Below are 23,528 nucleotides of genomic sequence, written 5' to 3'. Positions count from 1 at the left end.
CCACTTCTTTCCTATTCCTTCTTTCCTATTTCCTACTTCTTTTGGATGTTTTTATACTTAACACTGTACATAGAACATGAGAAAGACCATCCAATCCTTGCATGATTAGAAAAGATCTTCTCTTAAGAGAATTCAGTGAGTGTGGTAAGATTTATGAAGTCTGCACATATTCTCGGATGTCTTCAAATGATTATATGTTTAATTGTTTCAACACCAGAATGGGTCATACTTCTCTCTCTACATTTTCAGGTTATCGCTTTCTGCTATGACAGACTGAACTATACCACCAATGGATGTGACATCCCTTCTTCACTGGGAAAAAATTCTTCTTTTCCTTCCACTTCCACTTATTCCTCCTCTTTGTTATCCTCTTTACTTAAACTAGGACAACCAATAGACTACTATGATATAGTAATTTTTTAGGGAAAATAACCATTGCTCAAAAACCTGAGTTAAATGACTGAATGAGAATGAATTCAGAAAGTGGATAACGGCATCATACACTATCACACTCCTTGCTATTTCTGGCTACCACAGTCCCTGAGGGTCTCTTGATCACTTGAACTTTTTGCCCATGAAGAGTAAACGTATCCACTGCAAGCTGCTTTGGCAAAGAGGCAGAGAAAGTTGCTCTGCTCAGAAAGATCATTTGCCCAGTTTCCTTCTTAGTGGGGAAAGTGAAGATGACTTTCCAGCTGGTGAAAGGGAGGGATCTTGGTGAAATATGGGCATTAAGACAGGTGGCATAGGGGGCAGACAGCCAGCCTTGTGCCCCATGTCTGGGGAGAGAGGCAGGCACAAAGGCGGGTAGAACAGTGACAAATGTCCATGCTTCAGGAAGCACCACTGGCGGTAGTAAGCCTGAAACCAACAGCATCATGTAAAAATCTCAAGATTCAGGTTGCCAAATCATGTTAATTTTTTCCCCAAAGAGATTAGTTCTCTGAAATGTGTGTGCTAAGATGAAATTCCATTAAACCTTAACTCCAACCACGATTATGAACAAAGCTATTTACAGTGAAAGGCACAGGGATTAAAAGGAGAGGTTTTGAAAGCAACAGACCTGGGTTTCGATCTTTGCTCTGCCACTTTCCATGTGTGACTTGCAGGAAAATAAAAGATGAATGAGAAGGAGCACAACAGTAATGTCTATAACAGTACTATAATGGTTACATGAGAACACAAAGTGTTTGGTACCGCAGATGTCTCAACAAACAGTTAAAATCTGGGAGTCACCCAGGTAGAGAATATGCTTTCCAGGTGGCTCACTGGGTAAAGAATCTGCCTGCAATGTAGGAGACACCGGCAATGTGGGTTCGATCCCCGAGTGAGGAAGATCCCCTTGAGGAGGGCATGGCAACTCACTCCAGTATTCTTGCCTGGAGAATCCCAAGGACAAAGGACCTGGCCAGCTCCACTCCATAGCGAAGAGTCAGACACAGTGGAAGCAACTGAGAATACAGGCACGCACATGCAAAGGTAAGAATCTGCCTGCCAGTGCAGGAGATGCAAGAGACACGGGTTTGATCCCTGTGTTGGGAAGATTCCCTGGAGTAGGAAATGGCGACTCACTCCAGTACTCTTGCCTGGAAAATCCCATGGACAGAGGAGCCGGGTGGGCCACAGTCCATGGGGTCGCAAAGAGTTGGACATGACTGCACACACTAGGCAAACAGCGCAGCAAGAAAAAAAGAAGCATCCAAAGAAATGAGTCTTGAAGACTCCAATATTTGAAGGTTTGGGACATGAAAAGAAACCATCAAAAGTGTTTGAGGTTGCCAGTGAAGTAGGTAATAAATGAGATATCAAGGTGTGGGATTCTCAAAGTCAAATGACTAAAGCGTCACCAGAAAAACAAAGTGTTATCTGTCAACAGCTGCTTGAAGATCAACAAAATGAGGACCAGGGACCTTGGCTATTGGGGGTAGCCATGTTGAGGACACTGATGTAATTGATGAGGACAGTTTTCTGAGTCGTGGATAGGGAATCCTGTTTAGAGTGGTTCGGCAGTAAATGGGAGGGGAACAAAGACAGAAGGAAATACTCTGTAAAAGTTTAACTGGAAGGAAGAAATGGGGCAGAAGTCAAGAGAGTTTTTTTAATGTTAGAGCTAATAGCACGCTAAGAAACACACATTATTTTAAACACATTTACTGATTAATTTGTATTATCATATGTTAAGCTAACAATGTGAAAGAAAAAAAAACAATGATTTAATTATGAATGTATATAATGCGACCCCCGCCCAAATTCTGCTGCTAAAAATGTGACCTTTAGCTGGAAGCATTTGTACAGAGACTTGTTTACAAATGGAAGTTCTTCCAAAACACTCAGAGAACTCTCATCTACATTTTCTAATATCATGTTGCCTCTTCTGCTTTTGCACAGAAGATAATTTCTCATCAAAAGCTTCCAAAGTCACAGTAAGCTTTTCCAAAAACATAGACCACTCATAACCTTAAGACTAACTAGCATTGCCTCCAATGAACCATAACATTAATGGCTGAATTTTGTGCGAGGATTCTCATACAGAACTTTTAACTCTAGCCTCATTTTAAATAACTAAAATAATTAAAATCTCTTTTAACAACAGGATGGAAATATTAAAATTCATGTTAAATTCACACAATTCCTCTCTGTGCTCAGAATTTTAAAACTTCAATAAATTAATTCACTCCTTATGTAATTGTGTTTTAAAACCTTTTCCAAAGGAATCTCACAGGAGCCTTTGTCATAGCTATTTGTCAGTTCTTCATCAGATCAAATATTACTGTTTCCAGCTATTATATAATAATAGCTTTTTAAACTTTTAATAACCTAGTTAATATTCTATCAAGCATCACTATTTAAATAAGCACTCTTTTTTAATGTCTTTTAATTAAGCATCTGAATATTGTAATTATTTTCCTCAGACATTTGGTTTTCTCTTAATTTTATATTTCTGGATTTTTAATGATTATATTTTGTCCTGGACATAGTAAAACATAAACTTTAAAATAACTTCTCAAATCACCTGTTATTCAATATTAGTGCAATTCACCCTAAGTTAAAATGAATGACTATTTTTCAGTACAAGTGATTATGTATTTTAGTGGATCCTCTGTCCTACTCTAACCAGCATACGTTTTCCTGAATTAGATTTTATCCTTGTTGTTTGCAGAATTGGAAAGTTAAAGAATTTCTATGTGCAAATAATTTCTATGTGTCTGTTAGTCTCATAAGTGCTTAAATCATTTTTACTGAACAGAACACTAATTTCTATAGTATTTCACTAAACATTTACCCCATCTCAATAGATTTTTATTTTTAGCAATCTATTTGTTTCCATAATCTGTGTTTTGCATGTCTTCTTCTCCAGCTATGTTGTAAACAAGGTCATCAGCCCAAAGAAAAGATACTCTAATTCTGGTCACAAAACGTAGTTTTACAACATCCCTCACAGCCCTTTAGGCGTGGCAAGGCATAATTCTGCTATTTTCATATTTTTAGAAACTTTCAGGTATGAAGAACACTGGCTTTTTCTTTTCCAAGAAAAACAGCTTTAAGTCTACAAATCAAAAACTTAGGCTGCTCAAAAAATATTTTAAAGCTTTGGGTCCAAGATAAAAGGCTGACAATACAGCTACTGACAGCAACAGGTAACCAGGGGCTGTAAAATGTAGTGTTTTCTCCAAGCTTGAATCAAACAGGATCTCACGTATCTTAGATCTTGTTCTTGGTTTAAAAAAATAAAAAAGGATAAAAAGAACTGAGAGGAATGCCTTTGGTTGGCACTGGCTGGGGTGTTGGAGGGATGAGGAGGTGTTAACAAGAGGGATCCGGTATCTTTTTGTTTCATGAAAACCCAGGCTTGACAGGAAATACAGGGAAAACTTAGCCACAGAAATGGTGCATCCGTTGTACAGGCCAAAAAGTAGATTCTCCCACCGCTCCTTAGAATAAAGAAACTTATAGTTCTCTTTCTCTCCTGTTTCTGGCCAGTCATCTTTCTTCCCTTTTTCTGCATTCACTATTGTACTCTATTCCAATCACTTAATTTTCTTTCTTAAAAGTCTGAATGCCAAGAGGAAAAAGCCCTTAGGAAGTCATCCACGATGGTTTGCCAATTCAGTCCAAAATCTATATAGACTCTTGGACCTATTAAAGTGAGAATGTGATTTGATTGACCTACTTTGGTTTGTGTTTGTTTTTGTTTTTAAAGAAGAGGGATTGAGTGAATTTGAGGGTGAACTGAATTCTAATTCCTAATGCTAGGAATGTAATCCCAAGTTTCTTACCCTGCCGAGGAGTGCGCTGAATGAGTTGAGGGGGTGGCGAAACCTTCCTTTGACTAGAGAGATTCTGTTATATTTTCTGTTTTTAGAGTGACTGCTTTGGAAAGAACTTCACTCACTGACTTATGCCACAAGTATTAACTGAGCACCTACTGTAATGGCCAGGGGTCTCCAGAGTCTTGACATCAGGCTCCTTCAAGTGAGAGAGCTTCAGAAACAGCTGAAATATAATGGGAGTGATGTGTTCCCCCTCTCTGCCCCCAAACACGGATATGTCAGAGAAGGCTTCACAGTGGAGGTGAAAAATAACCAGGGATGCAGACGGGCACTAGCCAAAGAAAAAGGAAAACCCTGAGCCAAAATGAAGGCTCAGGGGTGAGGAAGTTCAGGACAGTCTGGACAGGTAGCCTGAGTTCAGGTCTTGAAGCAGCTTGTCTTCCTAAGGACATATGACATCAAGAGTGACACGAACCTACGGGTCTTTCCCCAAAATGAGTAGGAACAATAAAAACAACACGGCATCTGTTCTATTACTTTCTCAATGGTTTCCAGGGATGGAAACCCTCATTCCTATATAGTGTTTCATTACTGAGGTCAGATGCAGGAGAATTTCTTCCTGAGAATTACAGAAACATAGTAGTAAGAGGAAAATCTTTCTCCTGTGATGCAAGTTCCTAAACCTGCAAAAGGCCTTTTTAACACTGGCCTTCGACAAGCAATGATTTATATCATGTAATTAATGACTATAGTGTGTTTATTGAACTGTATGCATTTTGGTGGGGATTTACTAGATTAATAAGATTTGTGTTTGTTGTTATTTTCATGGCCCATGTATGTTCATTTATGTGTGTGTAAGCATGCATGCCTGAGAGAGAGAGATTTAATATGGTGGAACTTTCCAGATATATTTTGATCAACCAATATATGTGTCTGGAATTTATAGGTGGTGCTGCAAGAACATAGACAGTATGCAAAAACTTTTCATTCTTTGTTACTGAGTATGGTAAAGAATCTTGAGTTCAATCAGCGGCAACTTAAACAGCAGACTACAAATCCTAAGTGGGATGATGAGAACATATTTTCTCACTGGCACTGCATAGTCTGGCATACTAGAATGTAGCAGAATGCAATAAACAAGCATAATTATTTTCACACACAAAGTCTATATCAATCTTTTCTTGATGACCTACTTTCAGTGAGTTTTCTCCAGCAATGCAATCACCCAAACAAATCTCCAGCAGACTGTGTCTCAAAGCCTCGTGTTTAAAAAGTCAGCACTCCCCATGTATTGAAAAGGGAAAATTCACTATGTGGAAGTACACATTCTCTGCCAGTATTCAGAAAAGACCCAACCTGCCTCCCAGTAAAAGGGTTTATATGCTATTATCATTAGCAGAGAGATTATTTGGCTAAACATTTTCTTATCTTCACTTGCTTGAAAGCCATAGGGTTGAATATAACAATCTCTCATCATGTTTGTAAAAACTAACAGTTGTTTTATTTTTTAAAATAGATGCTGTAAAATTCTAATTTTAAAATGTGGAGGAGAGGGGGGAGGAAAGGGGGAGAAGAGAAGAAAGCAGCCACCTTGAAAAGTTCCCACGAAGTATAGAACCGGAATACTTTCATATGGATGTTGAGTCATTTTGGAGGGGGTTGGAAGGGGGTGGAGGGGGCTGGAGTAAAATTCTGAATAAACTATTGAGGAACAAAGAAGCATCTTGTGTGTTCTTGATCTCTTCTGCCAAGAATACTAAATGACTAAAATGTAATGAAAAGTTAAGAAGAAAATAAGTTGGAATCACAGGCAAGAGAGAAGCATTATGGGATATTCTCTTGCAGGATGGATGATGCCCAGGTTGTACTGTTTCATAAAGGATTTCAGGACAACATGCACTAGCCATACCGGCTAATGAAAAATGATTTCATTCTTTGTGCTTCTTTCCAGGAATCCATTTAGCAGGCAGCAACGCCATCTATGTCCAAAATTCTTGTCCCATTCTGATAGACCTTTAACTAAGAATCATATGTATATCAATTCATTCTTTGAATTGTAGCACCAAGTGTTTACCTCTGTCACAGAATAGCAGCTGCCACCACCAGAAAATTAACCTCAAATCTGGACAGACTTAACTATGTAAATTATGTGACATTTTCTTAGCAGTAAGTAATGTTGAAGAGAACACACAAGAAGTGTTTTAACTGGCACATTTTGCCTATATATTTTGCTACTTATTTCGAATGTGGTAGGGTAGAATGTTGAAAGGGACACAAGAAAAGCTTAAAATTACTGAATGCAACAGTAAATGCTTCATGTTCAAAACAGGAACTGCTGCTCATATGCTCATAGAGACTTTTTTTTTAATGAATTCACATCTTTATTTTGTATTTTTAAATCACTTTCACAGACTTAAAATCTGATTCATACAATCTAACATGTATTTCATTAGTCTCTATTCTAATATATTCCCACTAGGTTACATTTTATATCTGTAATCAGATTAATTCCTCAAAGAGAAAAACTACTGAAGTCAAGCACAGTGATAAGCACACAGCGGTTGTTCAGTGAGGTTGGTAAAATGAGTTCCACTGATCACAACCAGACTCAACCCCTTTGGAGAACAGCACTGTATTCAGGTCACAGGAAAAGACAGACCTTCTTCCTCTCCTTTCTTTACACAGGAGGAAGGAAAAGTCAGGCTTAAAATATCCTGGATAATTCATTACGCTTATTGATTTTTCCCAAAGATGTAATCTTTGAATGCTTAATAAGCAGTATCAGTTTTGTATCAGTATCAGTATCAGTGTCAGATACTGTCAGTATCAGTTTTGAGAAGCAATAAAACATGCATATGTGTGTGTATATAGTATATATCTGTATTTATTTGTCATGTATACATGCATATCTACACAATATATGGCTTCCCAGGTGGTGCAGTGGCAAAGAATCCACCTGCCAATGCCAGAGACACAAGAGACCTGGGTTTGACCCCTGGGTAGGGAAGATGCCCTGGAGTAGGAAGTGGCGACTCACTGCAGTATTCTTGCCTGGAAAATTCCATGGACAGAGGAGCCTGGTGGGCTACAGTCCATGCAGTCACAAAGAGTCAGGAATGACTGAGAAACTGAGCATGCACACACACAATACATAATATATGCATATATACTTATAAACATATTTATATATACTAAAGTATTATATAAATATATATATACTAAATGTCATTTCCCCACTCTAAAAGCCAAGGAAACTTGACCATACCCAAATATTACTCATGATTTCATTTAGCCATACTTCTTAAATACAAAAGCCTTGCATTTAACTCATACAACATAATGTAGCTGCATTTTTTCATTACACAAGGAAAATATGCTTACATTTCTATCCTTGATAGCTGCCATTTTATCCTTTTCTGAAATGCAATGATTCATTAATTTACCACTTCATGCATTCTTAATACATCTTAAGAGATATATAATAGATAAAATCCTATTGCATCTTTCATGATTTGAAAGGAAAAAATTGCTAAAATCAACTTTAAAACAAATTCTAGGAAGACCATTTTCTGGATCATTTTTCCACTGCACTGTTTTTATGTAAAACACAGGCTGCCAGCAATATACAAAGGTATTAGCTTATGTGATAGGAATATGATAGCCTTCAAGTAATCTGAAATCATGGATATTAAGAAAGCCTTCTTACTGGTAGACAGCTGAGTGAAATGTCACAATGTACCTGTGCTCATTTTGAAAAGGACAAACAGAAGGATTTTAAAGGTGAATGAAGTAGAGAGTTTTGATAAGACACTAAAGTTAACCTGACACTATGAATATACTCAAATTCCTCCTATCCTTAAAAAACAAAAGCTTCTTTAAGAGTTGCGACTAAAATCAATAAATATAGATCATTTTTAGCAGCACTATTTCTTCTTATTACTTCTCAAGGCACTGAGTTAATCAGTTCTGAGGAAATGTTGACCATCAATTCCTCCATCTTGAGGTAACAAATTTGTTGTTATACCAGTCAATAAATAAGCAGTCTTCACACTATCTTCCTCTATGTCTCTTTCTTCTAATTATCACACTCTGTAGAACTATATGTATTGCTGCCTCCATTTTTCCTTCCCTGATATTTCTCTGACTTTAAATGGTCCTACCTACATCTTCACCTTTCCAGGAAGGACATTCCACGGAGGCCTACCAAGGACTTGCTCTCCAGAGTAAGTAAGAATGACATCAAGTCCGAGCCACCATACCAATGACACATATCATAGGAGGCAATGTATTTGAAATACTTTTAAACATTAAATTACTATATAAAGATGAGGGTATTATTATACCTTCAAATGATCTATCAAATTTCCACTATTACACAGGGTATCAGTCTTTTACCAGAGCTTCCTGATTCCCAGTCTCACTCTGCATCAATCTACCTTACACTGATATACTGAAGTCATCTTTCTAAAGAAAAGCGATCTTCCCGAGTCATTCCACTGCTCAAAACGCCTCAATAGCTCCCCCTCATATACGGGATAAATTCCAAAATCCTACCTACCATTTGAAGCCATTCCACTAATACACACCCTTCCCAATTTTTTCCTCCCTCTAAAATACCACATTATCATTTTCATTCCATGCTTCTGTGCATGCATCCTTTTTACCACTAATACCCTCCCAAACAGTGACCCTTGAAGACCTATCCTTCCACACTTCAGGATCTCCATCCAACCCCATCTCCTCTTAGAAATGTTCCCAGAGGTGAGTTTAGGCTACACTCCCACACAACTCACACTTTCATATTCTACAAACTCTGTGGAGTATGAGAACTACTTATGTATGGACCTTAACAGACACTAGAGGACTATTCTCCTAGGAGAATATTTATCACAAACACCATGCTCAATAAAGATTCAATGAATGATATGTGCTTGTATTCTCACAATTTAGTCATTTAATGATTAAGAATATTAAAACAGTTATTTGGACCATCTAAAAATGCTCTCTGTTAACTTTAAAATGGGGTTATTAGTGCTTTTCAAATATGGTAAAAACAAACAGCCTAGACCTGGCAAATAATGAAGATGTAATATAAAAAACACACCCACAAAATAAACTGCTGAAACAAAAAGATACAGCTAGATCTTTTATCTACTAGATAAGAGAAAACAATAACTCTGACTCCAATAAATTATGCATGGAGAAAGAAAATAAACAACTCAATTAAACAGTAAGAATACATACTATTGACAAAACAAACAATATTATGTGTCCATGTCCTGATAAATGCACCTGAGTCTCCCATCTCCAAGTGGTTCCAGTAACCCTCTCATCTGCTGTAGACTTGAATCTTTGGACCAACTCCAAGACTGTCTGGCCTCCTGAAGTTCCTCTGGACTTCAAAGACTATGAGGTCAACCACTATAGTCCATACTCCTCCTCCTAGGGTTACTCTGAAACTGAAACCGCCTTAAGAAGAAGGGGGAGGGATGGGAAGTTTTCCAGGGCCTTTGTCCTGTGGCACTAGCTTTGTTTTAGGATGGCATGAAACTTGCTAACATATCTACCTTAAGAAAAATGAACTAAAATTTAGTAGCATGACAAGGTTGATGCAGATCTGTCATTTTAAACACCAGCCGGACTCTGTAATCTACCTGGGGAGTTGAAAATACTCATGTCTGGGGCCACACTCACACATGTACTTGATCCAGGGTAGGGCCCAGACATCAGTATGTTTTCAAAGTTCCCCTGGTATACAGTCAGCTCAGGTTTCTATAAAAATACCATAGACTAGATGGTTTAAACATTTATTTCTCACAGTTTTGGAGACTGAGCAATCCAAGAGCCAGGGGCTAGAGGATTTGGTTCCTGGAGAAAGTGCTTTTCCTGACTTACAGACAGCTGCCTTCTCTCCGTGTTCTCATAAGATAGAAGGAAGGAGCTCTGGTCTCTCTCTTCTTATGAGGGCATTAATCTCATCAAGGGGACTACACTTTCATGATGTCATCTAAAACAAATGATCTCTCCAAGGTCTCCCCTCCAAATACCATCACACTGAGGGGTTAGGCTTTCAACATAAGAAGAATGTTGGGGGAAAATAAACATTCGACCCATTAACACCAGATAATTTCAAAGTGCAGCCATGACTGAGAACCACTGACCTAGACCAATGGTTATCAACCTTCGATCACACCAAGACAAACGTGATGAGGAGACCACGTGTGCAGGGCACTCCAGTGGGCAGACCAAGAGTCTGCACAATTCTGTGTGCTAGGTGGGCTGCCGCACTTCGGAATCCTATTCAAGATGTAGTGTCAGGATGCAAGGGCAAAAACGCCACTACAGAAATGATTTTTAATTTGCTGACCAGGTGACTGAAAACCATGAGATCATCCAGAAAGTCCCTTATATCTGGCCAGCATTTTGTTATTCCAAACACATAACATAACTGGGACTCTGGAGGTGACCAGGATCTCTGCAAAAAGAGGGCATTCTAAGCAGTAACATTTTCTTTTATTCCTACTCAAGGGACTAAGTTAATCAGCTTAAACAAAAGGTCTAGTATGAAGACCCATCTTTAAATAAATACGTTAGAGCTCTCGGCATCAAAAACCAAGCAGTTTGTTCAGTGACAGTGAAAGAACAGAAAAACTGTGAACTTAAGTGGGGAAGGCAGAGAAAAAGAAGGCTAGAACAATTCTCCAAGAATGGAAAAGTACCAGTGGACACCGTTTATGAATATTTTAACAGGAAATCCTTCTTACTTATTAATTAATAAATCCTTTTTTTCAAATATGTATAAAGACTATATTTCCAAGAAAACTTGTAAAAAGTTTACTTTTGTCAATGTGTACATAAATTAATACTTGCTTATTGAATGAAACCAGTAAGTTCACATTAACCAGGACTCTAATTAATCACATTTACTCTAATATCTGTGTGGAAGTATCAGAAACAAACAAACAAAAAGACACTCTTCCCATGTCAATATATTAGAATTTTAATGCAGAAAGAAATGTTAAAACATAATTTAAAAATTATGTTAACTACCAATTCCCCAAATTATATTAACACATCAAAAATACTTTTAAATAAGGGTATCAAATAGTATCAATTTTCTTTCTATCAAACTCTTCATCACAGTGCTGAGCAATGTTGAATTTCTTTTCACCTTAAATTCTTGCTCAAAGGAAGTAGGGTATAAAAGAAATAAAAGCCAATAAAAAAAAAAAAGTGAGTGAGAAGAAAATACAGCAAAGATCCTAATCAAAGAGCAAATCTCTTTTTCTGTTTTTGACTCTTGTGAAAATTTCTAACTCATCCCATGCCCTGTTCCATTTGAATTCAACCAAATTCAAATATTCGTGGAATATCTGCTCTGTGCAGAGCTGAATTAGGTGCAGTACATCACCTCTGGGATTAAGTGCAAAAAGACAGATTGCTAAAGCACGAATATCTACACAAGGTAACTGCATTTCCTGTCATTGATCTGCATTCCAGAACTGCCTTGGGCCACTACCTCTTAGGGCCAGCTTGACCAGAGAGGACTTCATCCAACACGATGGTTTCTGATTGACTAAGAATACTGTCTTCAAGGGATCAAGATACTGCATTTTTCATTACTGACTACTGACCATCCCTCACCCTCAACTGCCCTGTCTCCCTAACAGGTAAGCATGCGCGCGTGCGCGCACACACACACACACACACACACACTCACACACACTGGGTTGATGCCCTGCCCCCAGGACATATCCAAGCTTCATTGCTGCCAACTCACCTAGAGTTAAATGCTCACTCAAAATTGCTTCTGCCACTACACCTGCAGCATCTATCACGGGGGCTATATTTCTCACTCACAGATAGTGTCAGGATCCAGGAGATCCTTAGGTGCATTTCTGGGAGAATCAAAGAAAGTGAAGGTCTGGTGCCAGGAGTGGCATTAAAGATGGATGTCTAAAGATCAAGGCTGACCTAACTTCAAATTGAGATCAGAATCAAAAAGAACGATATGCCAGAGGATACTGGCTGATCTCAACAGCAAAAAGCTACTACTAAGAAGCCTCATAGTACTGTCTCTCTATGACCTTATGTATTAAAGATTTATTAAGCACCTATTACAGGTGCTAAGTCCAAGAAAGCTAAGTCAAAGGGTGAATGAAATACAGGCTTTGCTCTCAAGAAGCTTGTCTAGCTTGTCTAGGGGAGACAGGCAGAGACATGCAAAGCAACACAGTGAATGCTAGAACAAATTTTAGAAAAGGAGTTGTGAGAACTCTCACTTCTGGGCCATCAGCTCATCTCTTTCTCTCCCAGTAACCCCAGTCCATAAAGGCCACAAACTGGCCCTTTAACTTTCTTCATCTATGGCTGCTCTATTTCCAGCCACCAGAATGTCTCTGATTTTTGTACGGCTGATACAACACAGGCCAAAAATAACCAACATGTCTACATTTCAAATAATTTTAATGACTTTAGGAGTCTTTTTAGCTGAGTTGACTTTTCGTCAGTACTATAGGAGTCTTTTTAGCTGAGTTGACTTTTCATCAGTACTATCAATCAATACTTTATCAACTTTTGATTCTAAAGAAGCACTGATTAATAGACTTTCTGAAGCGATAGAAATATTCTCTGTGTGCATTGCCCCATGCAGCAGCCACTAGTTACATATGCTGATTAAGCACTTGAAATGGGGCTGGCATGAATGAGGGACTGAATCAATCCTTTCCAATAAATTTCAAATTAAACAGCCACATACGCCTAGTGGCCATGGCACTGCACAGCACATGGAGTGTTTTAGGACTGTGCCATATGATCAAATAATTTTTCCCTTAATGCCTATATGGACATTATACACGCCTCCAAAGAATTACAAACTCAGATAAAAACTGATTTCCTTTTGTAACCCGCGGCTGCTGCCAGGAATTACTCCCAACAAGACATTAAAAGTTAAAGCACAATCGAAAGTGCCTATGTCTTGTTTAAATTGGTTCTGACTATTACCATTCTCACTTCATGAGGTGGGAAACATTTTAAAATATTTTAAAGTTAAGATATTTAACATATTAAGAGATTTGGGAAAGACTTATTCTCAACTAGTTCTAAAAGAAGAAATATCTTCAAAAAGACTTAAAGGAGGTGTTCAAAGGGGGGCCTGATTCAGATCAGCTGGACTGAAGGTAATGAGTATTAGGACTCTGGACGCTGACATGCTGCTTATTTATCAGTGCCTACCAGATGCCGGGCACTTAGGAAACTTGCAATGGAGGAGCAGTTAAAATAGTATGGGGAGTCCCCTGGTGGTCCAGTGATTAAGAATCCGCTGTCCAATGCAAGGGACGCAGGTTCAATCCCTGGTTAAGGAACTAAGATACCACATGCTGCAGGGCAACTAAGCGACTGCAACTAGGGAGAAGCCCACTTGCTGCAACTAAGACCCAGTGCAAGCAAAAATAAATAATATTAAAATAAACAAAACAGTATGGATGGGAATTTCCATATTTGGATCATGGTGGTTGTTACTTGACTACATGCATTTGTCAAAACTTTCCAATGGTACATTATCATTTTATCATTATCATTTATCATTAGAAATGATAAATTATGCCTTCTTTAAAAAAGAGAGAGAGAGAGAAAGTAATATGGGAGCACATGGAAAAAGTCATGAATGGAGATCTCCAAGAAAGCAAATGGGAACATGAAATGGAGCATCACCTCTTAAGTGAGTTAGTAACAGCAAACTGATCTCCCAGGAATGAAAGAAGGCTCACACTTGAGAGTCAGAACGCAGACTGAGACAGGCTGTGTGACATTTGTAAGTCACCTGACTTCTTTGTGCTTCAGTTTCCTCAGTTGAAAGATGTGTAAAATGAAACACCCATCTGAAAAAGTTTGGGGAAGAATGAAATGAGCAAATATACGTAACTTATTCAGCACTGGGTCTGCACCTGGCAAGCTCTGAGTACATGGCAAACAGAACTAAAACAAAAGCTCATCTTCTCAAACTCTTCCTTTGAGGTCCTCTGGTCCTGAATGAGGGAGGTTCATTTCCATACAACAGTCTGAACAGTTGGCAAGTCAGTGGTCAAGTAATGCTACCAGGTGAGACAAAACTCAGATCTCCTGAGTCAGCGGAATGAGGAAATGCAGTTCATGCTTCCAGAAAAACCTGAATTTTTGCCGGAAGCAAAATTCCCACAACATAAAATTATCAGCAAGTTCCTAAATGTCTAGTGCAGACATGTGAACATGTGAATTCATCAATGAAACAATTTATCCTGGCAAACTTCCCTTAGTGGAAGCAGTTATAGTCTACATAAAAAGGAGAAAGAGATGAAATAAAGAAAATTGCTACTTTGCAAATCAAAAGTAATTAATTTTTTGAATGGAGTCTAGTTATTATTGGGAGAGGAAAGGCATGAATATTTTCTGTCCCTGGTTACAATTTGTCTTCCGAAGATAAATAGACCAAGCTGAGAGCCACAACATACTGGATTGTACTGATTCCACACTCAAGATAAATTAAGCAATTAATTCTTGCAGAGGAACTGGGTAAAATTTGTAGTTAATGTGGCCCTTAAAGCAGTAATACATGACTTAAAAGTTCAGAATTTGATTCAAATTTAACAGTACTATTTAAACGTTTTAGTTCAGTGTACCTTGAATGGCTATAACTCATCTAATTCAAAAGTTTGAATTCTCATTAATTGAAAGAAACTATTCCTCCTTAAAAAGCTCTTCACATACCTACTTCTCCTCCATGACTCATAGTTAAGCCTCCTTACAGGAAACCACTGTAGATTTTCCCATTACCTGTTTGGTGGGTCACAATTAAATAATAGAGTTGTACAATCATTACATTAGTTCTCCGCCTCATAGAAAACCTCTGAATTATTTTAGAGAAGGTCCAAATTCACTTAGGGAATTAACTGCGAGTCATCTGTATTTTCTGCCTCTTGGATAAAGAATCATCTTCAGTTGAATAACAATACATATTGTGTTCCTCATGTGATTTTTTAAAAATAATATTGTCAGGTATCAGAAATCAAGTTCACAGTAAAAAACTGTTAACAGTTTGGAAACTTTATGGACATTTAAATGTCAGACTAGCTCGGTAGTTGTCAAAGTGTGAACCTGGCCTGGTAGCATCTGTATGTCATGGGGATTTGTTAGACACTGAGATACTCGGCCCCACCCCAGACCTACTGAATCAGAAACTCTTCGGGGTGGGCCCCCACAATGTGTGTCTAACAAGCTCTCCTGGTGACTCCGAAGTCCCTAAAGTTTAAGAACTGTGATATAACTAATTTTGGCAAAAACATTTGAGGTCTCAGGCCAATCTTGATATGACTATCCAAATAGATGAACTCACAGATAGTTTTAACTCCCCCTCCACTTACTCCCCCTCTCCCCCGGAAAACCTATGAAAAGTGAAAGTGTTGCTTAGTCCATGGACTGACTGTAGCCCGCCAGGCTCCTCTGTCCATAGGATTCTCCAGGCAAGAATACTGGAGTCGGTAGCCATTCCCTTCTCCAGGTGATCTTCTCGACCCAGGGATCGAACCTGGGTCTCCTACAGTGCAGGCAGATTCTTTACCATCTGAACTAAAATGATCTCTAGCAGTAATTTCGAAAGAAAGAATTCATCATACTCCAAATAATCTGATGAAGATTTTTCTGTTTGGAGAGTTATTTAAAATAAGCAATTGGTCCCTATGTCCAATTCAAAATATCAGGACATTTTGGAGACAAAAAGTGATAAGGTCATTATGACATTCTAAATTGCTAACAATGAACACCTTATGAATTCTACATCTTGTTCTGGATAATGGTAAGGATTGCAGCGTCAACCTAAACAGCAAGTCTCAGTGGCTGGACCTTTCCTGAGCATATATCACATGTGCTGGTCTTCTCATTGGCTCCAAAGACCCGAAGATGAGCAGTAAACACATCCACAAATACACTAGTGGATGCTGGGAGGAAAATAATTGAAGTGGAGACCAAACTTATCATTTGTAGATAATGTGCTTCCGTTTTTCAAAATGTGCTCTCCTGAGATCAAATATTCATTCCATCTGAGGTAGCCACGGCCCAGGGCCATGTAAGCAACAATATAAAAGGCCAACTTTGTTCAACTGGGAAGGGATATGAAAGTATTTACCTGTCACTCTCAAAAAACTCATCCTGAGTTCTAATGCAAGCTTACATTCAATATCATCACATAAACTTGTGATGTTCTTAAATAATCCATTTAATTCTTTCCAGTTAAATTTTGTATCATCAAAGCATTAAAGAAAATGTACAATAAGCTAAAATCTATAAACACCAAGCAACAGACTGCTAATAATGCTTTACTGAGAAAAGCCTCTGCAAAACATGGTATATTGAAATGGAATAGGATCCAGCCACAAAAGGGAATGGAGTACTGATACACGCTACAATATGAATGAATCTTGAAAACACTATGCTATGTGAATGAAGCCAGACACCAGAGGCCACATATCATATGGTCCTATTTATATAAATGCTCAGAATAGACACATCCATAGAAAAAGAAAGTAGATTAGTGATTGCCAGGCTAGGGTCAGAGAGAATGAGGAATGACCGTTCATGGAAGTTTCTTTGGGGGCTGATGACAATGTTCTATAAGTAGATGAGGAAGGCTGCACAACTTTGTGAATATACTAATACCCACTGAACTCAACAATTTAAAAAGATGAATTATGCCATGCAAATTATGTCTCAATTTTAAAACTTCATAATATACTCAGGGCATGCGGTTTAGGTGGCATACAAATAGATATTCTCTGGTTTATTTTTATGTTACAGTGAGGTTTTAAGTACCAAGAGGATCTGGCTTTATTGTTAACACAGATCTATAACAGAAACATAAATTCAACAGGTGTGTATTCGATGACCGCAGCACTTTCAAAAAATGTCTTAACCTCACCAGAATTAATTGTATGGTTTTAGAGAAAACCAGGACCAGATTCCCTGCAAGTCTTGAAATGTCAACCATGTGCATCACATCATCCCTGAGTACTTTCCTAAAGCTTTTAGAATTTAAATCATATCCATGTATCTGGCATGCTATTGGCAACTATCACCATATTTACAATGCAATTCCCATTAGTTAGAACATGGAAATTATTTCTTTTTGTAAGGATTACCGTGCCAAGAGCAGCACCATCTATTGGATGAAAAATGTAGGTTAATATCTATTTTATTATGAGCAATCTAGAAAACAAATTAGGATCCTCTTAACTGAAAAAAGTCAAGTACGGGTATTCACAAACAGAGATACATTTTCTACCTTTCAGGTTAATGCCTCCAAACCTATTATATTCCATCATAATAGAACATCTTCACGAAGGAAAAAAGACATATCACTAGTAGAATACAAAGATCTAGTTTTACAATTCTTCCAGAAAATGCTAGGAACACTTGGATCTGCAACCCAGGTAAATATTCTACCTGACTTTTTCAGAAGGCAGTTTCAATATGAAAGGTGTAACCTGGAAGGTGGTGGGTGAAAGATGAATCCCAATAACTGTATCAACCTGCACCCTTCCTCTGACTTTGGCAGCAGTGGCAGAATGTTGATGGAAATTTTGATTAAAACTTTTTTTTTTTTTTAAAGTAATGCCCAGACTTGAATGTGACTAAAAGTACAGAAAAACACCGAAAAGTCAGGTTGGTGCCTGCTCCTGTTACTACCTTTCGGGGGTGTGTGTGTGTGCGTGCATGTGTTTAATTCGCAACAGACACGTGTATTCCTCATTCAAGCCCCAAATATCCATAGCGTGAACTTAACAGCAAGAATGCCATACAGTACGTAGCCCCAGAGCACGGCTGTATATATCCTTTTTTAAAATGTGTATCGAAGAGGCTCTTTCTACACTTTGCAAAGAGGAGAGAGACGAGCTGCGAGGACAGGGAGCGCGATGGGCAAGCCCCCTCTCTCGGCGGCGGGAGCACCCTCCCTGCCCGCAGGTGGACCGCGGCGGAGGTGCGAGGTGGGAAGCGGGCGCATCCTCCCGCGCCGCTGACACCCGCCGTGCCGCCGCGACCACCGCGGTGGGCGCCCCGGTCCGCCGTCCCTCTGTCCTCCCTGCTAGATGGCGGCGCGGCAGCAAGTACCGAAGGCTCTGAAAGCCCCCGACCCGTGTCCCAGACGATCCCGGAGGGGCAATGTGAACGTTCTCACTCACCCAGGCGGCAAACACAGAGGAGCTGAATACAGGCGAGGAAGCGCTTTAGGATTAGCATTTCCAGACGATCTGGGGGTTCCCGCCGCGCGGCTCCTCGGCGGGTCTGAATGGAGAGGGAGGGGGCGCCAAGGAAATGTTTTCTCCTCCAGAGGATGGACTGGCGCGAGGTTGTGCGTGTGAGCGCGCGCGCGTGTGTCTGTGCGTGTGTAAGAGAGAGAGAAGAAGAGAAATAACCGAGGGGAGGACGCGCGGTGCTCGCGGGCCGGGCAGTCGCTAGCCGAGGCGCATGTCGGGCGTGCAGGACTCGGTCTCGCGGGCCGGCGGCGGCCGCGGTCTGAGCGCTCGGAGCGCGGCGGCGCCTGTGTGCCGGGTGCGCGCTCCGGCCGGGCTGTGCGCGCGGCGGGGGCGCGGGCGCGGGCGCGGGCGCGGGCGGGGGCGCCGCGCCGCTGGGAGCGTGCGGCGAGCGGGGTCGCGCGCGGGGGGCGGAGGGGCGCGGGTGCGGCTCTGGGGCCGGGTCCCAGAGCAGCGATTCGCAGAGCGACACCCCTCCCTCCGCCCCGCGCCAGAAGCTTCGCTTCCCCGGAGTTTGTGGAACCCGCTGGGGTTTAGAATCTTCGCCGGAGAAAATGCCTCTTCATTAAGACTCCTTCATCCCTTTGGAGGAGAAGAGGAGGCCCAACCCCCATTGTCCGGCGCAGCCAGAGACTGACCTTTGGGGTTCACCCCTGGAAATGTTTTTCATCTGATTGTTGTCCTCTCTGCCTATGCTAAGTGGGTGCACTCAGAAAGAGGTGGGGCAGGCGGGCTGGGTAACTTGGGTTCCCATTTGTTTTCATTTTTCAAATCTCCAAAGCAGTTCCAGACCACAGTTCCTTCGGGGCGGTTGGCTGCGAACCATCTCCGGCCGTGACTGTGAACAGTTAGACCCTGCCCCTGCCTCTGCCCCGGCGACAGTCGAACTCTCCTGCTGTGCATAGATGCCTGGAGCAACTTTAAGATCAGCCATGGTCCTCCCGGGCGCACGGAACTCCACAAGCGTCTCCTTGCAGGGTCGCAAAGGAAGATTTTTTTTTTTTAATTGCTCTTTTGCAGGATATGCCAAAAAAAAGTAACACATGCCTTGAGCTGGAATGTCACATTGTATGTGCCTTCTATGTTTCTACTTATATAAGACTCCGTTTGTAGCCTTTCAGGAGTCCGGTCTAAGGCACAGAAAGGCAAGTTCTGGAATTATCCTTGTATTCTTAGTAATCATTTGATGTACGTTATTTGTACAGTGTGGACTCCTGTGTCTTGTTCTTGTCTCAAAAATAGTATTTCAGCTTTACATTTTTCAAGAAAGCTTGCCACACACAAAATTGGGTTCTGAAAGTATTTTGGCTGTCACTGCTGGTTCTTACGAATATTCACGGCCTCTGAACACTAAGTTAAATACGCAGAGTTAATATAATGAAATTTACTGTTGCTTCTGAAATTGATTACAGTCATGTAATAAATTTCAAATCTATGTGTTTATTATATGTGTTTATTCAGGAACACATATAAATGGTAAGAAAGTGATCCTTGATCTTGTCCTTTTTCTGAATGAAAATAGGAATGCTGCAATTTTTATAAGAATTGTAATGGAGATGGATGATTGCTCAGGTGAGTTTCCACTTAAGAAAACTTTGGCTTGCGTAGCAAGAAGCGTGTATATAAACTAGAAATGCACTGAAATTTCAGAAAAAGTGTTTCATATGGACTGGAGTAAGCAGAGAAGGTTTCCTAGAGATGTGTAGTTGATCCAGAATGACTGGCTGGAAAAAAAATTGATGTCAAAGAGGGTGGAGACAAGAATGAACGAAGCAGATGTTATGTGCTATAAAAACAACATGAATTAAATTTGAGCAGATTGAGTGGGGTGCGATCACAGGCAATGTTGATTGCCTCGTGGAGGAGTTTATATCTGAAATACTAAGCAAGAGGTAACTACAAAAGCAACTTCTGAGAACATCTGTTTTAAGGTTTGCTCAGGGGCCTGTATGGTGTCCTATGTGGTCTCAATTATCAAATCTAGACTAGACTGCCAGAATAACCCAACAGTAGCAAACTTTACTCTTAATTCTCTTCTTATGTGGCCCCAAAGTCGCATCACTAGTCACTTTTTTGAGTTAGATCACTAGGCACTGTTGAAATCAAATTATCATGATAAAAAGGATAGGTGGATCTTGTGGTCCTTGCTTGTTTCATTCTCACAGTTAAAAGTACTGTCATTTACCCAAGAAGTACAAAAACCACCTTGAGAGAGTAGTCAAGTTGAGGTTTGTATGGGTAACAGGATGGAAACCAATTCTGTGTTACTGAGAGCAATGCAGAACTGATTTAGAGGACCAGCCACTGTGGATCTGATAGTCCTGGGGAGGACAATGGAGTGAGAGGCTTCAGAGGTTCAGTCCTTGGAAAATAGGTCTCTGCAGTCATTGCAACAGCCCAGGTGTGGAAGAGAAGCCATCAGAAGGGTGGGAACATCAAACACACTGTAACTCACATTTCACAATTTTATGGCGGTCACAGCCATTTCTGAGATGTGTTATCTGAACAGTGTACATTAGCCATTGTAGGTTAAAGTTATAAAGCCTTAAAATCAGGAGCCTCTGTTCACAGGCTAAATCTATCATCTATCTATCTATCTATCTATCTATCTATCTACCAATCTACTTATTTATTCACATAAATATATATTCTCTCTATATGTAAATATACTTATGTATTTTATATTTATTTTCTTTATTTAATATATAATCAAGGTATATTTTGTATATGTATGTGTGCTGGTAAAGTTTAGTTGCAGTATACTGTTTCATGTCAATCACATTTAGGTCCTGGAAGTTTATACTTATTTATATACAGAGTTCAATACATTCCTGGAAGAATACTTTTTCTAAAAAAAAAAAAACAACACAGGATACAATTAATAAGATAGTTGGGTAGCTTAATGAACCTCTTGCTTCTTGGGGGATGTCACCTGGGTTTTATGATGAGCTCTAGCCAGAGGCTGCCCGTAGCAACTCATGAGAGTCATAGATTTCTCACTTTTCACCATAAACTGTTTAATTCCTCAGTGTTCAGATGGAGATTTGGATCTTCCAGGGGGTCTTCATTTTAGTTCTCAGCCGGAGCTGTGCTGTGTGCTTAGTCGCTCAGTCATGTCCAACTGTTTACCACCCCGTGGACTGTAGCCCGGCCAGGCTCCTTAGTCCATGGGAATTCTCCAGGCAAGAATACTGGAGTGGGCTGCCATGCCCTCCTCCACAGGATCTTCCCAACCCAGGGATCGAACCCAGGACTCCCACACTGCAGGCAGATTCTTTACCATCTTAGCCACCAGGGAAGCCCCAGGGCTGTGGTTTCCTCAAATATAACCAAAACTTCAGGCAGGCATCTAGAGTTTTCTTGTGCAGAAGAACGCTGTGTCTGTTTCCATTCATTGCATAGCTGCAGCTATACCCAGAAAGACAGTAACAGCGGGGTTGTTGCTCTTATGAATTACCAAAGGGTAACTCTGGTGGGACTGGAACTCTGGCTTCATTCTTTTTAAGGTCAGTGCAGACAATCAATAAGCAACTTATATCAAGAAATAGAGGAGAGTTTTATTTGAGCTACAATAAGGAATAGAGCCCAGAAGACACAAGTTCAAGAAGCACTTGAATTGTGTTCCACCAGACTACAAAATGGGGGAGGCGCTTATTGTGAAGACCTGCAATAGTATGAAAGTTATTGGTCCAGAATTGGGATTGAGGCTGGCAAGAAGTCAAGGTGCTTGTTAAGCAAGGATTAACTGGGGACTGAGATGGTTGCATAGTTACAGGGGAGACCTGAAACCACAGGCTTGCATCTGGCAACTTCTAGCTGCTAGCAGATATTGTTTTGAATATGGCTGGTGGTCTCCCCGATTTTGACAGAGTCCAGAACATTCAGGTTCTCAGTGATGCAGGAACATGTCTGAAACCATATCCACAATAGCCACATGGCTCTGTTTTGAATACCTGAACCACAATTACTCCATTTTGATTTTTAAATGCATTCCTTAATGCAATTAAAATTCTTAATTTAAGATTCTTTAATGGCTAAAGTAGATGTACAATCCGTAAGAGAGACTTTTTTACATAGCATAAAGTTCAAGCCAAATCATATGTGAGCCAGAATGACTTCCCCATACTTGAATATGTGAAAATTTCTCCCATTAGCTGATACCAATAATAATTACTTTGTTGAGCTATGCCAACAAAATAAGCTAGAGAATAAATATCTATATCTACATCTATATCTATACCACCATCTGCCTATCTCTATTTCTATTGGTTCTTTAAAATCCATCCTTGACAGTCACTCATTCATTCAACACATTTCTATTGTGCATCCACTATGTATCATGCATTGCTTTAGGTGCTAACCATTCAACTGTGGATTACTCCAGTTCTAGCGTAAAGGAACTCAGACAGAAGAGGAAGACATAGTTACTACAAACTATCATTGCAGAAGATTTCCAGATAAAGTACAGAATGCCAAATTAAATTTGAATTTCAGATTAACAGCGAATAATTTTTTAGTACATTATAAGGCACTAAATTTAATGGATACATTTAAAGAGTAATTTCAAATACAGTAAATAAATTTTTTAGTACAAAGTAATTTTTAATGTACCCCTATGTAATATTTGGACATATTTCTATTTTTAAAAGTTTATTGTTTATTTGAAACTTAAATTTAACCAGATGGCCTATATTTTTATTTGCTAAATCTTACCATCTCTCATTGATATATCTGGGAATTGTCTGATGTCAGGGTTAGTCATTTGTGGTTGTGAAATGTCCATGGTTTCCCAAAAGCATCCTTACTCGGCAAATTATTTCCAAAGTGTTCCTAACATAAATAAAGATAGAGGCAGATGGTAGAAGGGGGGTGTTTTATCTGCAGAATCTGTTTGACTCGTAAATTCAGTGGAAGTGCTAAGAAACTGAAGAATACTGTAGAGTCAGTGAATAAAATATGGAATTCAAGGGGAAGT

General features: G+C 39.7%; 1 protein-coding gene across 1 annotated transcript in view; it reads right to left on the bottom strand.

The window, feature by feature from the left end:
- The window catches only part of PTPRZ1 (protein tyrosine phosphatase receptor type Z1), a 201,092-nt gene extending 181,605 nt beyond the window's left edge, over positions 1 to 19,487 (bottom strand). The window contains exons 1-2 of the mRNA XM_065938486.1: positions 19,346 to 19,487; positions 18,482 to 19,093 (exon numbers count right to left, since the gene is read on the bottom strand). Of these exons, the coding sequence (XP_065794558.1) occupies positions 18,482 to 19,093; positions 19,346 to 19,487 (754 nt within the window). The remainder of the gene's footprint in view (positions 1 to 18,481; positions 19,094 to 19,345) is intronic.
- Between the last annotated feature and the right edge of the window lie 4,041 nt (positions 19,488 to 23,528).

The sequence above is a fragment of the Muntiacus reevesi genome, chromosome 6 (genome assembly GCF_963930625.1).
Source record: "Muntiacus reevesi chromosome 6, mMunRee1.1, whole genome shotgun sequence".
Taxonomy (NCBI): Eukaryota; Metazoa; Chordata; class Mammalia; order Artiodactyla; family Cervidae; genus Muntiacus; species Muntiacus reevesi.
This window is presented reverse-complemented; position numbering and strand designations above follow the sequence as displayed.